Source organism: Medicago sativa, chromosome 2 (assembly GCF_051527215.1).
Source record: "Medicago sativa cultivar Bolivia chromosome 2, Bolivia_mono, whole genome shotgun sequence".
Taxonomy (NCBI): domain Eukaryota; kingdom Viridiplantae; phylum Streptophyta; class Magnoliopsida; order Fabales; family Fabaceae; genus Medicago; species Medicago sativa.
In genome coordinates this window covers 37,558,423-37,570,618 of record NC_140750.1, presented here as the reverse complement: position 1 = coordinate 37,570,618, position 12,196 = coordinate 37,558,423, and the positions used below count along the sequence as shown (strand labels likewise).

General features: G+C 32.3%; 2 protein-coding genes across 2 annotated transcripts; both read right to left on the bottom strand.

Annotated features, from left to right (window-relative positions):
- Nucleotides 1-264: 264 nt before the first annotated feature.
- On the bottom strand, nucleotides 265-1,141 carry LOC146946667 (uncharacterized). The gene is made up of 2 exons (XM_085748282.1): nucleotides 495-1,141; nucleotides 265-403 (listed from the first exon to the last, which is right to left on the bottom strand). The coding sequence occupies exons 1-2, from the start codon at nucleotides 1,139-1,141 to the stop codon at nucleotides 265-267; spliced, it is 786 nt and encodes a 261-aa protein (XP_085604408.1).
- A 3,834-nt stretch (nucleotides 1,142-4,975) lies between these two features.
- LOC146946666 (putative flavin-containing monooxygenase 1) lies at nucleotides 4,976-11,184 on the bottom strand. Its single transcript, XM_085744613.1, has 5 exons — nucleotides 10,630-11,184; nucleotides 7,019-7,256; nucleotides 6,708-6,883; nucleotides 6,222-6,571; nucleotides 4,976-5,654 (listed from the first exon to the last, which is right to left on the bottom strand). The coding sequence occupies exons 1-5, from the start codon at nucleotides 11,065-11,067 to the stop codon at nucleotides 5,303-5,305; spliced, it is 1,554 nt and encodes a 517-aa protein (XP_085600739.1). The 5' UTR covers nucleotides 11,068-11,184; the 3' UTR covers nucleotides 4,976-5,302.
- Nucleotides 11,185-12,196: the final 1,012 nt, after the last annotated feature.

Here is a 12,196-nt window from a genome sequence, read left to right as displayed (position 1 = left end):
TTTCCCTTTACAAAAAGCTTGCACTATATTGTTATTAGGTAGTTTAACACTAATAGGATCAATTTCTCTGTAGGTAATAAACCAAATGATGTCATAGCAAGTGTTATGTGTAGCACCGGTATCTACTATCCAACTAGTATCATCAAATTTCTTGGAGTGTTCATAGAAATTACCTCCTATGTTAGCAACTGAACTGCTTGCCTTCATCATGGTGGCAGATCCTTTTGCATCAATAGCATTCTTCTCAAGTAATGCCATTAGATTCTAATACTGATCTCTGGTTAACATCATTCCACCATCATCATTATTCTTAGAAACATTACTGGTGCCTTTAGCATCATATTCTTCAGATTCTATCATATTTGTAGAAGCAGAACTTGAACCATATGAATTACCTCCTCCTCTTCCCCAATTAGGAGGAAAACCATGCTTCTTATAGCAAGTCTCTATGGCGTGATTTGGCCTTCCACGGAAACTGCAGACTCTTCCATTACCTCTTCCTCTTCCTTGAAAACCAATATTTCCTCTGTGCATCAACAACATTCACCAATCCAGTACTGGTATCCTCTATAGCAGAAGTAGGTGCATCAATTATACCATATTGAGCCTTCCTTTCTTGCTGCATAATCATAGAGAAAATTCTATTAATTTGAGGTAATGGATCCATCAGTAAAACTTGAGATGTAACACCTTGATGTTCTTCATTCAACCCAATCAAAAACTGAATGATTCTATCTTCTAATATGAAACCTTTTGCATTACGCATAGCCAAACAACTGCAAGGAATTGGACAAGTGCAGTGAGGCATAGGCCTATACTGATCCAATTCTTCCCATAAGCCTTTCAATTCAGTGAAATATTCAGTAACTTTCTTGCTTCCTTGCTTCAGATTGGAAATTTCTTGCTGCAATTGAGCTACTCTAATACGATCTTTGAGATCATTCCACATATCCATAGCATCCTCAATGAAAATAACACTTTGCGCAATTGATGGTGAAATCGAATTAATTATCCAAGTATGAACAAGATTATTGCACCTTTCCCAAGCAGCACGATTGAGATCGTCTTCATCTGGAACTTCAATAGATCCACAAACAAAGTTGAATATGTTTTTCATCGGCAAAGCTCTACGTATCTTCATTGACCAAGAATGATAATTTTAACCATTCAATTACGGTGTTACACTCACCATTCAATTGTCACTATTCAATTGCTCTTCCTCACCATGATGAATCGAAATAAATCAATAACTTGAAGAAAAATCAATTGAAGTAGAAGAAACTGATTCAAAGATGAATCAATCGAAATAACGAAGAAAAAGGAGAAATTTGTGAAGAAAATTGTAGAAAAAACAGAACGAAACAAAGAAGATGAATCAGGATGAATCAAAGATTGTTCATCTTCGTGCAGCGGAAACAGAGCAGAACTGAATCTGCTCTGATACCATCTCAGAGTTTCTACTAGAGAAGAAAGAGAAAAATGAAGTGAAAATATTATTGATTGATCTAACTGAATTCTGTTACAATGAGGGTATATATATATAAGTTGGTATGATAGCCAAGTCTAACTAACTTCTATCTAACCAAATGAAATTGAAATGCAAATGAAAATACATGCAAATGAGATAACTTGCGCGCCAAGCAAACTAAGAACCCTAGCTGCTATTTACGTGTTCTCTTCCTTCTCAACTTCTTCTTCTAATAAAATTTATTACCAAAGATAACAAAATTGCATATGTGAAGTTGGAACACATAGTGCTTGATCAATTGGATCATCCTGGCATTGTGCGGCTATATTTCACATTTCAAGACACATTTTCTCTGTGTAAGTAATAATGGGTGTATATTCTGTTTATTTTCCATGTTGTGGTTTACTCCTCTTAGCAATATTTGAAATTATCTTTTTATTTCCTCTGTTCTTTTTGCATCGGAGAAGATTGAATCATGTGAAGGTGAAGAGCTTTTTGATCAAATTACCAGGGTAAGCTAACATAAAATTTTATCTTACATATTCTGTATGCGTATGAGTTTTTTTGTCTGGAAACTTTTTATGACATATGGTGTAGGTCCTTTATGATAAATTAGTATTTCCTTTTTCTTTATCAATTCTTTGTATATGCTTAAGTGCACATTTATATACGAAAGGCAACCTACAATTCACTCATTGAAACTTCTTCATATCATCAAACTTATTTTTTGCTTGAACTCTATGATACCGCGTAAGGAAATTGAATAGCCTCCATTCTAAAGCTTTTCTTTTGTACCGTCAATTTTCTTAATCATTGTTCGGTAAGGGAATACCATTTTAGTTTTAATTCCTACTGCTTGAACTCTACTACTTATTTTCTTATCTTTTTATGGAAAAGCTGAGTGACCTATATAATTTAACTCAAGTTGAATTCATGCACCGCAATATACTTATTTGTTATCAGTTGATTATTTTAAGGGAATACCATTTTAGTTTTAATTCCTACTACTCTTACTAATATAATTCTTATTTTTCAGTAGGAACCAATTTTGTGATCTTATCAAGTTTGTTACAATTAATGGCTTCTCATAAGAAAATTTAGTACTTCTAAAGTTTTTGGAATTTGGACGTTCTTTTATATGTTAGCTTCTATCCTTCTAATGGTCGTTACTGAATAATAATAACTCGTACCAAACTTTTGATTTCCTGTGTGCAAAAAAGTCATCTAACTCAGGATGAGGCACGATTTTATGCAGCTGAAGTTGTCGATGCTCTTGAATACATACATAGTTTGGGAGTGATACATCGTGATATTAAGGTAGCTCTATGGGATGATTATACTGCATTATTGCCATATATGGCTATGTGTGAAAATTAAATTTCTTCAATTGCAGTCAGAGAACTTGTTACTTACAAATGAAGGACATATTAAAATAGCTGATTTTGGGAGTGTGAAGACTATGCAAGATAGCCAAATTACTGTCCTTCCAAATGCAGCATCTGGTAAGTTAGGAGCAAATGGCGAAGATTTTTTTTATTTTTTTTACTTTATATTGTTCTTTTCTATTATCTTTATTTATTTGTTTAAATTTTTTTTTTTTTTGAAGAAAATTTGTTTAAAATTTTTAGATGACAAAGCCTACACATTTGTGGGAACTGCTGCTTATGTCCCTCCAGAGGTTCTTAATTCCTCCCCAACAACCTTTGAGTAACTGTTAACCATTAGATTATTTGTGCATATGTAAATTATTTTTAACTAGTTCGAGTTTTGTTTTTGTTGATTCGGGGATTATTGTTTTAAATTCAGATTTCAAGTTTGATTGTTCTGAGTTTCCTTATTGTTGTTGTTTTGTGTCAGGTCATTATGTAATAACCTTTTATATTTTTTGTTTTCTTCCTCAATATATTACCACAGAAATGACCTTTGGGCACTTGGCTGCACATTATACCAAATGCTTTATGGAACTTCCCCTTTTAAAGATGCAAGTGGATGGCTTATTTTCCAATGAGAAAATAGGGTATATAGTAAAGGATTTTTTTATTAAAAAAAATCATTTAGCGTCGGCCTGACTGACCCTATAAATTTTGGTTGACTTTCGAATATTGACTTTAGCATCGGTGTGGCCGACTCTATAAATTTTTGACTACTTAAATGTTGACTTTAGAGTTTGCCAGTCCGACTCTAAGTGTATCATTTAGTGTTGGTTTAGCTGACTCTATATTATTTGGTTGACCTTTCAGATGTCGAAATTTATAGCCTCAGCTCATTGTAGAGTCAGATTATACTCGGCATAACTGACGCTGTATTAGCCTCGGAGTCCAGAGAGCCGACTCTATCCAGTAGCTTCAAGTTTTTTTGCCCGACCCCGACGCTAAATCAGTGTTAGCGTCGGTTTTTTCCCTGTTAGAGTGGGTTTTCAGCTGACGCTAAAATGAAATTTTCTTGTAGTGAGAGATCGGTAATACTTTTGTTTTTCATAGATGACAATCGTTATAAGATGGAAAACCAAGCAAATCAAAAAAGAAGAGAGTGTACCTTTGAAGCTGGAGACCTTGTATGGCTACGCATGAAACTGTGCACCATGAGTTTCTGGCAAGCTTGCTAAACAATATTATGGACCCTTCTTCATTCTCCGCCGAATCGGTGCGGTGGCTTATGAACTGGAACTTCCTCAGTCCTCAAGGATCCACCCGGTCATCCATGTGTCTCAGCTTCGCGCATATCACAGCCAGAACTTAGCAGCTCATTTCTCACCAATTCCTACTGAATTAGAACAGTGTGTGATCCTGGATTCTCTAGAAGAAACAACGATGACAGACTCTCCGGCCAAACAAGAAGCAACAAGTCAACCAGTTTCTGAGAAACTTGAAGAGAAAGAACCCTTCAAGTGTTTTCCAATCAAACTCTTTAGATTCCCCACTAGATTTACTTTCAAAACACTTAAATGAACCCAAACTCCATACCAACTACAAGTTCTTGATTCCATTCCCCAAGATAATCCTGCACCGTTGGATCAGTCTGCTAGAACTGAAGAGCAGTCCTCGAAAACTCCCCATCCATCTTCCTAGATCCCTTATCTCCGCAATCCATCTGGGCCAGTCAGTCCAACTACTCCCACTACCGACAAATCTGACGACCCTTCACAAGTTTCCCTGTTGGCGCACCCTACCCCTCCCCACACACAAATCACTGCCTTAAACCTTGAGGTCAAAGTTTCTTATGGACCGGATAGTATTGTTAGCAGCTTGGCCTCACAAAAAGCTAAAATAGTTGTTATTAAGCCAACTTAGATTAAAAACTATGTTCTCAAGTAATATTGAGCCAAGTTTCCTTAAGTTTTCAGATTGAATAAATGTATTGAAGAGCCTAAACCCAATTTTGTATTAGGTCTAGGCATAAGACCTAGCTATTTAAAGAGAGGTGCTAACGTCTCACTAATATACGAAAAACGGCCGTTTGTTATTTTCTTTCTTTTTTTCAGTCTTTTATTTTTGGCATAGCTTAGGATTTGATCTCAACCAAACAAAAATCCATCATTAAACATTACCATAAACAATATGTTATAACATAAACAGAAGGAGTGCCATAGACGAGTCGATAAACTAAGAAGGGTAAAACAAAGTTTGCTATGAAAAAGACAATTAGTCGTAAACATTTGAAAAATAATGACAAATAAACCAAAAGATAAAGCTATATATTGCGAAAAAGTGACACTTGACTTCTCCACGAGTGTTGTGCTTTCTCTAGCAACGTCCATGTACCCCTCCAACATGTATTCTGCTGAAGTGAGAATTGTGAGAATAACACACCTCTAATAAAAAAGATCAAAAAAGTTCATTTATGAACAAGACCGTTATAATCAGTGGGTCCATATGGTTCAAATAGCTCAGCAAAAAGACCCTTCTTTCTCCTCGGATTACATTTCATGTCTCTGCACAATTGATCATTATACCATATGCCACAAGTAACAATGCATGATCTCCAATAAAATTTTCTGGAATATTGCTTCATGTTGTCTTCCCATAATTTAACATCCTTTTCCATCTCTTTTATACTAGGCAATTCAATGTTTCCATCTAGAAAATGTGCTAACCATTGGCATCTCATTTCATTAGAAACAATATTTGATATTCCCTCAGCATATCCTATCATTGCCAATTGTGGGATGCGAGGATGTATTATTTGCCTGTAGTGGTTTACCATGGATTAGTATAGAGAATTTTAAAACATATATGTGTAAACCACCAAACTGGTCTTGGTCTTTCTAAGTCATTTTCAAATTAGCCTCTGACTCTATTAATATTTTAAAATAGTCCTTGTCTTTGTCAAAAGTTTCTCAATTAAGTCTCTCTTCATGTGACAAAAACATAGATACAAAGATCTAATTGAAAAACTTTTGACAATATTTCAAAATATTCTCCGTCTTTGTCAAAAGTTTCTCAAAGGCAAGGATCAAATTGGTGGTTTACTCAAGTATTTTGGCCGTTAATCTTTCAAATATATATATAGGGTTTTGCTATAAAACACCTTTTATGAAGGTGTCTTTTAGCAAAGTTACAACTAAAAAGCGGAAATCACACCTTGAGGTGTGGATTGCTAAAAGACACCTTCATGGGTGGCTTCTAGCAAAACCCATATATATATATATATATTATTTTTGACATGATGAATTATTTTTGATATGTATTTGTAGGACCAAATCATACATAAGAAAATAGGACATTAAAAGAAAAAAAGATCAAATGTTACTGACCTGTAGAGAGAAATCCTTGAACTGTCAATGTAATTTTGGAATATTGGAGATTTGAATATGCTTTTAAGTTTTTGGTCACCTTTATATCCTGTGGCAAGAATAACTACATCTGTTTCTAAGGGCTTAGCTTCTTCATTCATGATCAAACCTTCTTTGCAGAAGCTAAAGCTTTGTGATTTCTTTATCTCGATGGATCCTTCTTTTACTTTGTCAAAAAAGGAATCAGGGAGAATTCCAATTTGACATGCAGATATTTCTTGAAGAAAACTATGATTAGGTACTAGTCCATACTTCTTCAGTGGCAACTTCCATTTCAGATATGTTTCAACAAGTTTAGAAATTCCCCATCTCTGAAAATTTAGATTGCAAATATGTATAAATTATGAACACAATGTTCACTCTTACAAAAATATATAAATTGGTTTATGAAACGTATATGATAATATAATAATAATAATAATACTACAATGTATCTTACATTCTTACCAATGGTGAAAGTAAAGTGGCCAAAAGGCCAAGAAGGAAGTGTTCTCCGGGCTTGTGAACTAAAAGTTCTGCGAAACGATTGAAATACAAGTATCCGAGACGAATGCTCAAAATGTTGAAATCTGGGAGAAACCAGTGTGAAGTTCTATTTATAATCGTGCAAGGGTGAGTGATTCCTGTAGAAATTAATGGATTGAAATTCAAATTAAGTGCTATCATTCAAGAAGTGTAACTAGAAATAATTTTTTTTTTTTGAAGAAGAACACGAAATAATTTGAATATTGTAAATATTTGTGCAAATATATTCTCACCATTTGCATTTGCGCATTCGGCAGCTATATCAAGAGCAGATTTTCCTGAGCCTACTACTGTAACTCTCTTATTTTTTATCAATTTAGCAGCAGTTTCTTTGTCCAAGGCAGAGTAATCCATAGAATGCATAACCTTACCTGTAAAAACTTCTGGGCCTTTTCCAGGGAGGAACTCAGGAATGTTTGGAAAACCACTATATTTCCCAATGCAAAGAATAACAAACTCTGCTTTATGTACCTGTTATTGTAAACATTCAGTCTAGTTTAAATTATTGTTGTATTGCAAAGGGAAACATTTTATACCGTGATTGCATGTTAATATCTTCTCGAACTTCAAAATTTACACACATGTGTAACTTGCTGCTAGATCAAAATTTTTAGAACTTCAAAATTATTGTAAGGACATATTGGTTGAAAATTGAATATATTCTGCGGGGATAGTTTACAACATTTTTAGAAGTTGAGTTTACACTCTTAGACCCCGTTTGGATAAACAGCTTATATAGATGCTTATGGCATTAGGGCTTATAACATTAGAGCTTACATCATAAGCTCTTATACTTGATAAGCTATTTATGTTTGGATATGTACTCTAAAAAGTACTTACATAAATTGAAGTGTTTGGATGTGACATTACACAAGCAATTATCGAAATTTTAAATATTTTTAATTTAACAAAAAAAATCAAAGAATCAAACCACAATTATCAAGATTTTTTTTGATAAAATTAATCAAGATGTAAAAAATAATATTATATTATATTAATTATATATATATATATATATATATATATATATATATATATAGTATAATCAAATATATATAGATATTAGTGTACAGTTTGTTACTAGAAAAAGACAAGTTAATTTTGTTTTTTTATTCAGTTTCATTTTGTTACGTAACAAAAAAATAATAAAAATCTACCTTTAAAAAAAAATCCTTAGTTACGTGTGTTACTTTAGTAAGATAGTATATAGCAATTTTGTTACTCATACACCGCCAAAGATAACTAACATTATAATTAAAATATGTTTTGAAAAAGTGGATCTAGAGAGAATCGAAGGAGGTTACATAAATTCATAAGCTCCTTGTTAAGCCGGAGGGTAAGCTGAAAATTTAGGCTTATTAAAATATGGCATAAGCAGCTTATGAAACTATGATAAGCTATTTTTATTTATTTACCCAAACACCTTTAAAAAGGCTTATGGGAGTATATAAGCCCACATAAGCTCAAAATAAGCCAATCCAAAGGGGGCCTTAATAAATTGTGATATGCTTGATTGTAAGTGAACACATAATAGATTGACCTGTACGAGTGTCAAGTTGGTTTCGAAAATCTAAGCAAACTTTCGACATCCACTCATAAAATTCAGGTTGGACGCAAAGCCATGAGCAGAGCCAGCTGGGATTGAGGGTGTGCACCTGCACATCTTGGAATTTTTCAATTTATGCCTACTATGATACGGACATATTGATATTTCCTATTGCTATTTGCACTGTCTTAATTCAATTGACTTTTGATTATTAGGTGTTGTTATTTAATTTAGTAGGATCGTAAATGCCAAAAACATGTCGAATTGATGTGCCAACCAAGGTAGATAGTTCAATTGCTAAACCACCCCCAACGAATCAATGCATGTCTAAGCATTTTGCAAATAAATTATATATTGTATGCTACTAAAACAAAGGCTCCTTCTCTAACTTCTCCTTTTCTTTTGGCCAGATCTTTTTCCTTTGTCTATAAAGACTATGATTATGATTAATTGTATATAATTTAAATTAAACGACATTATTTTTTCAAATTCACAGTGATAAATAATACTTGAATTTATAATTTGTCAAAGACAATAAGCTATAAAAATCAATGTGATTATTTGGGTAAAAGTAACAAAAGTGTAAATCCATGTGTTTATAATTTTATAATGAACATTTTTATTTAAGATCTTGATTTTACTTAAATAATATATATAGAAAATGACATAGAAATGAAGGACAAACCGACAATTAATGAGTTAAATTTTTTTTTTTACACTCCTGACTCAGAATGCTATTGCGTAAAGCTAAAATGCACCACACCATGTTGAACATCTGTGGACCATAAATTAATGTGGCAGATGAGATCATTATTTACAAAAGTTAGTATATTAATGGTTATATTAGTATTTTTTCTTCTTTATTTCCTTAACCTTAATCTTATAATTCAACTAAATGAGTTACTCATAACTTGAAGTAAATATGATTAAAGTAAAAATTTAATTTATGGTATTACAGTCATAATGGATTAATAAAAGTGTAGCGACTAATGATATATTTAAGCATAAAAAAAATTCATTCCATCCCTTTGTTTCATTATCACCTGTGAAGCCCCGATACTTAAAAATGGGATGACGTATCGTATCCCCTACGTATCCTGCACCGATACTTGCTCGATACTTCCCGATACGTATCAGGAGAGTATCCGAAGATTAAATTTTATTTTAAAAAAAAAATAATTATCCGATACTTCCCGATACGTAGCAGGAGAGTATCCGATAATTATCATGCACCGATACCTGCCCCAATATTTCCCAATTAATGTTAACTAAAATAACTTAACTCTTGAGTACTGATGTGTTCTTTTTTGGATTAGTGCTTCTTTTTTGGATTGATAAAGTATAACACTAACGGATATAGTATAGAACCGATGATGCTCTTTTTGGGATATATTGTGTATGTAATTGACTAATCATCAATCTCTTAATCGTAAATATTATTTATATTTATGTTGATGTGCTACAAGCCTATGATTGATTTCTTTTGTTTGTTAATATATATGCATATTAAAAAATGGTTATAATTATATTGTACATTTAATTATATAAACTTTTTTATTAACGTATCACAGCCGTATCGTATCTTGATTTTTGAAATTTTACCGTATCGACGTATCGGTGCAGTATCGTATCCGTATCATATCTCGTATCCGGGCTTCACATGTTATCACCTATGTGGGGACACCACCGAAAGGGAAAACTCGGTTGCTCTGACATATCTTGATATATCTTTCTTCTCAAATTGCTTTAATTTTTGTTGACTACAAACTGCTTCCATAAATACACAATTTTAATCACATTTGTTAAAATTTTGAAATTGTTACGAGATTTTTTTTTTTTTTAGGAAGAAATTGTTACGAGATAAAAAAACTTACTGTGTTGACTAAAAATAAAAAATTGCTTTAATTTTTGTTGACTACAAACTGCTTCCATAAATACACAATTTTAATCACATTTGTTAAAATTTTGAAATTGTTACGAGATTTTTTTTTTTTTTTTAGGAAGAAATTGTTACGAGATAAAAAAACTTACTGTGTTAACTAAAAATAAATACAATTAGATAATTGTATAAATTAATCTCTCAAATCTCGAGTAAAACTATATTTTGGAAAAGACTAACACATTAATTTCACTTTTTTTATTCAAACCATATTTCCTTTATTTATCTCTAACGTTTCTTGTTGTTTATATTTTGATAATTCTATGTTTACTTTTTCCAACACATTTGTAATTATGAAATTATCCAAAAAGAAAATGAAATATGAAATTGCACAAAATTACAATCTATATAAAACATACCTTTGTTGAGAAATTCTTGGTATCTTCCACTGTAATATGCCACGTTCCCTTGGATCCAAAACTACTGCCATTACCACTCCATAATTCCCATGACTTCATATCTTCATCAGACTCTCCAACATAATCTATATCAATGACTTTGGAATTGAATCTTATGTAAGGAATGATGGAAAAATGTTGAGCATATGATTCAACATAATCTACAACTTGCTTATTACTTGGACAAACTTCTTTTACAGAAGAATCCCATGGAAAATCTGAAAATTGGTAGCCTTGTTTTCGGTTTTGGAGTTTAGTAGATTCAATAGTATGCCTCCATAGTCCTCCAACACCATCATCAGCTTCATATACAACAGGATTAAAACCAATCTGTAGAGCATATTTGCAAGCAAGTAGGCCACTGATTCCTGCACCAACAATTGCAACTCTTTTTTCCATTTTGTAAATTGTTGGTTATTCTTTGCTCTGATGTACTCAGATAGATGCAGGCAATTATGTTTTGAAATAAAGTAAATGCATTGAACCAATGACCATTGACCGGCAGGGGCGGATCTGGACTCACAATATTAGTGGGGCAAAAAAATTACATCGAATAATTAAATAAACTAAATTTAATAAAGACGTTACAAGAGATCAATCAAATGCTCTAGCAGAATACCCGTGCATAGGTATAGTTGAGCGTGTTGCGCTCTTTTATTAGAAGCAAGTCGCAATTGCATAGAAATTAAAAAAAAAAGATCTCTGTATTAATATATTAATAAAAATATAGATAGATGCACAAATTGTACAAAACATTATTTTTGTATTAAATACGTGTAAAAATATAGATATGTGTATAAATTAAAAAAAAATATCCCCATATTAATATATAAGTTAAAGTATAGACACATGTAAGAATTAAAAAAAATAGCCCCCTTACTAATATACAAGTAAAAATACAGATACATGTATATGTTAAAAAAAAAAATTCATGTATTAATATATGTGTAAAAATATAGACACATGTATAAACATAAAAAATGTTTGTCCCCGTGAGCTTAGCTCAGTTGGTAAGGACAATGCATAAACATAAAAGATGTTTGTATTAATATATGAGTAAATCTATAAAATAAACTTGTACAAAAAAAAACTATAAAATAAACTAATAAAAAAAAGTATAAAAAAAAAAAAATTGGTGTGGCAAGTGCCACACTGATGAGGGCCACAATGGAATGGAGGGAGGGCTTGCTTGCTGCCCATTTTGATGTTTTTTATTTTTATGTTGTAATAAAAGTGTAAGGGACCAATTCTGGCCAAAAACACTAAGTTTGAATTTCTAGTGTGTTTTATCCATTTTAAAGCTTTCAAAAGCTTTAAATGGCGTGCTTGCTTTATTTTAAAAAGAAAATAATATGCTGAATCAAGTATAGTGAAAAGAACTCAAGAACATTAATGGGAGGGAGAAAAATAGCACATGACATCAAGGGAAAGAAGGAAGTGGTGCTGCCACACTTAAAGCACAATAAATTGTTTTCTTTCAGCCCATTCATTGAAGAAATCAATTGGAGACGTTTTTAGCATCATGGGA

Coding starts and splice junctions, on each gene's coding strand:
- LOC146946667 (XM_085748282.1), bottom strand. CDS start 1,141: ATGAAGATACGTAGAGCTTTGCCGATGAAAAACATATTCAACTTTGTT. Junction 404..494: donor TTTTCAAGGAAGAGGAAGAG/GTAATGGAAGAG, acceptor TAATTGGGGAAG/AGGAGGAGGTAATTCATATG.
- LOC146946666 (XM_085744613.1), bottom strand. CDS start 11,067: ATGGAAAAAAGAGTTGCAATTGTTGGTGCAGGAATCAGTGGCCTACTT. Junction 7,257..10,629: donor CCAAGAATTTCTCAACAAAG/GTATGTTTTATA, acceptor TTACAATAACAG/GTACATAAAGCAGAGTTTGT. Junction 5,655..6,221: donor TCAAGGATTTCTCTCTACAG/GTCAGTAACATT, acceptor AAACCACTACAG/GCAAATAATACATCCTCGCA.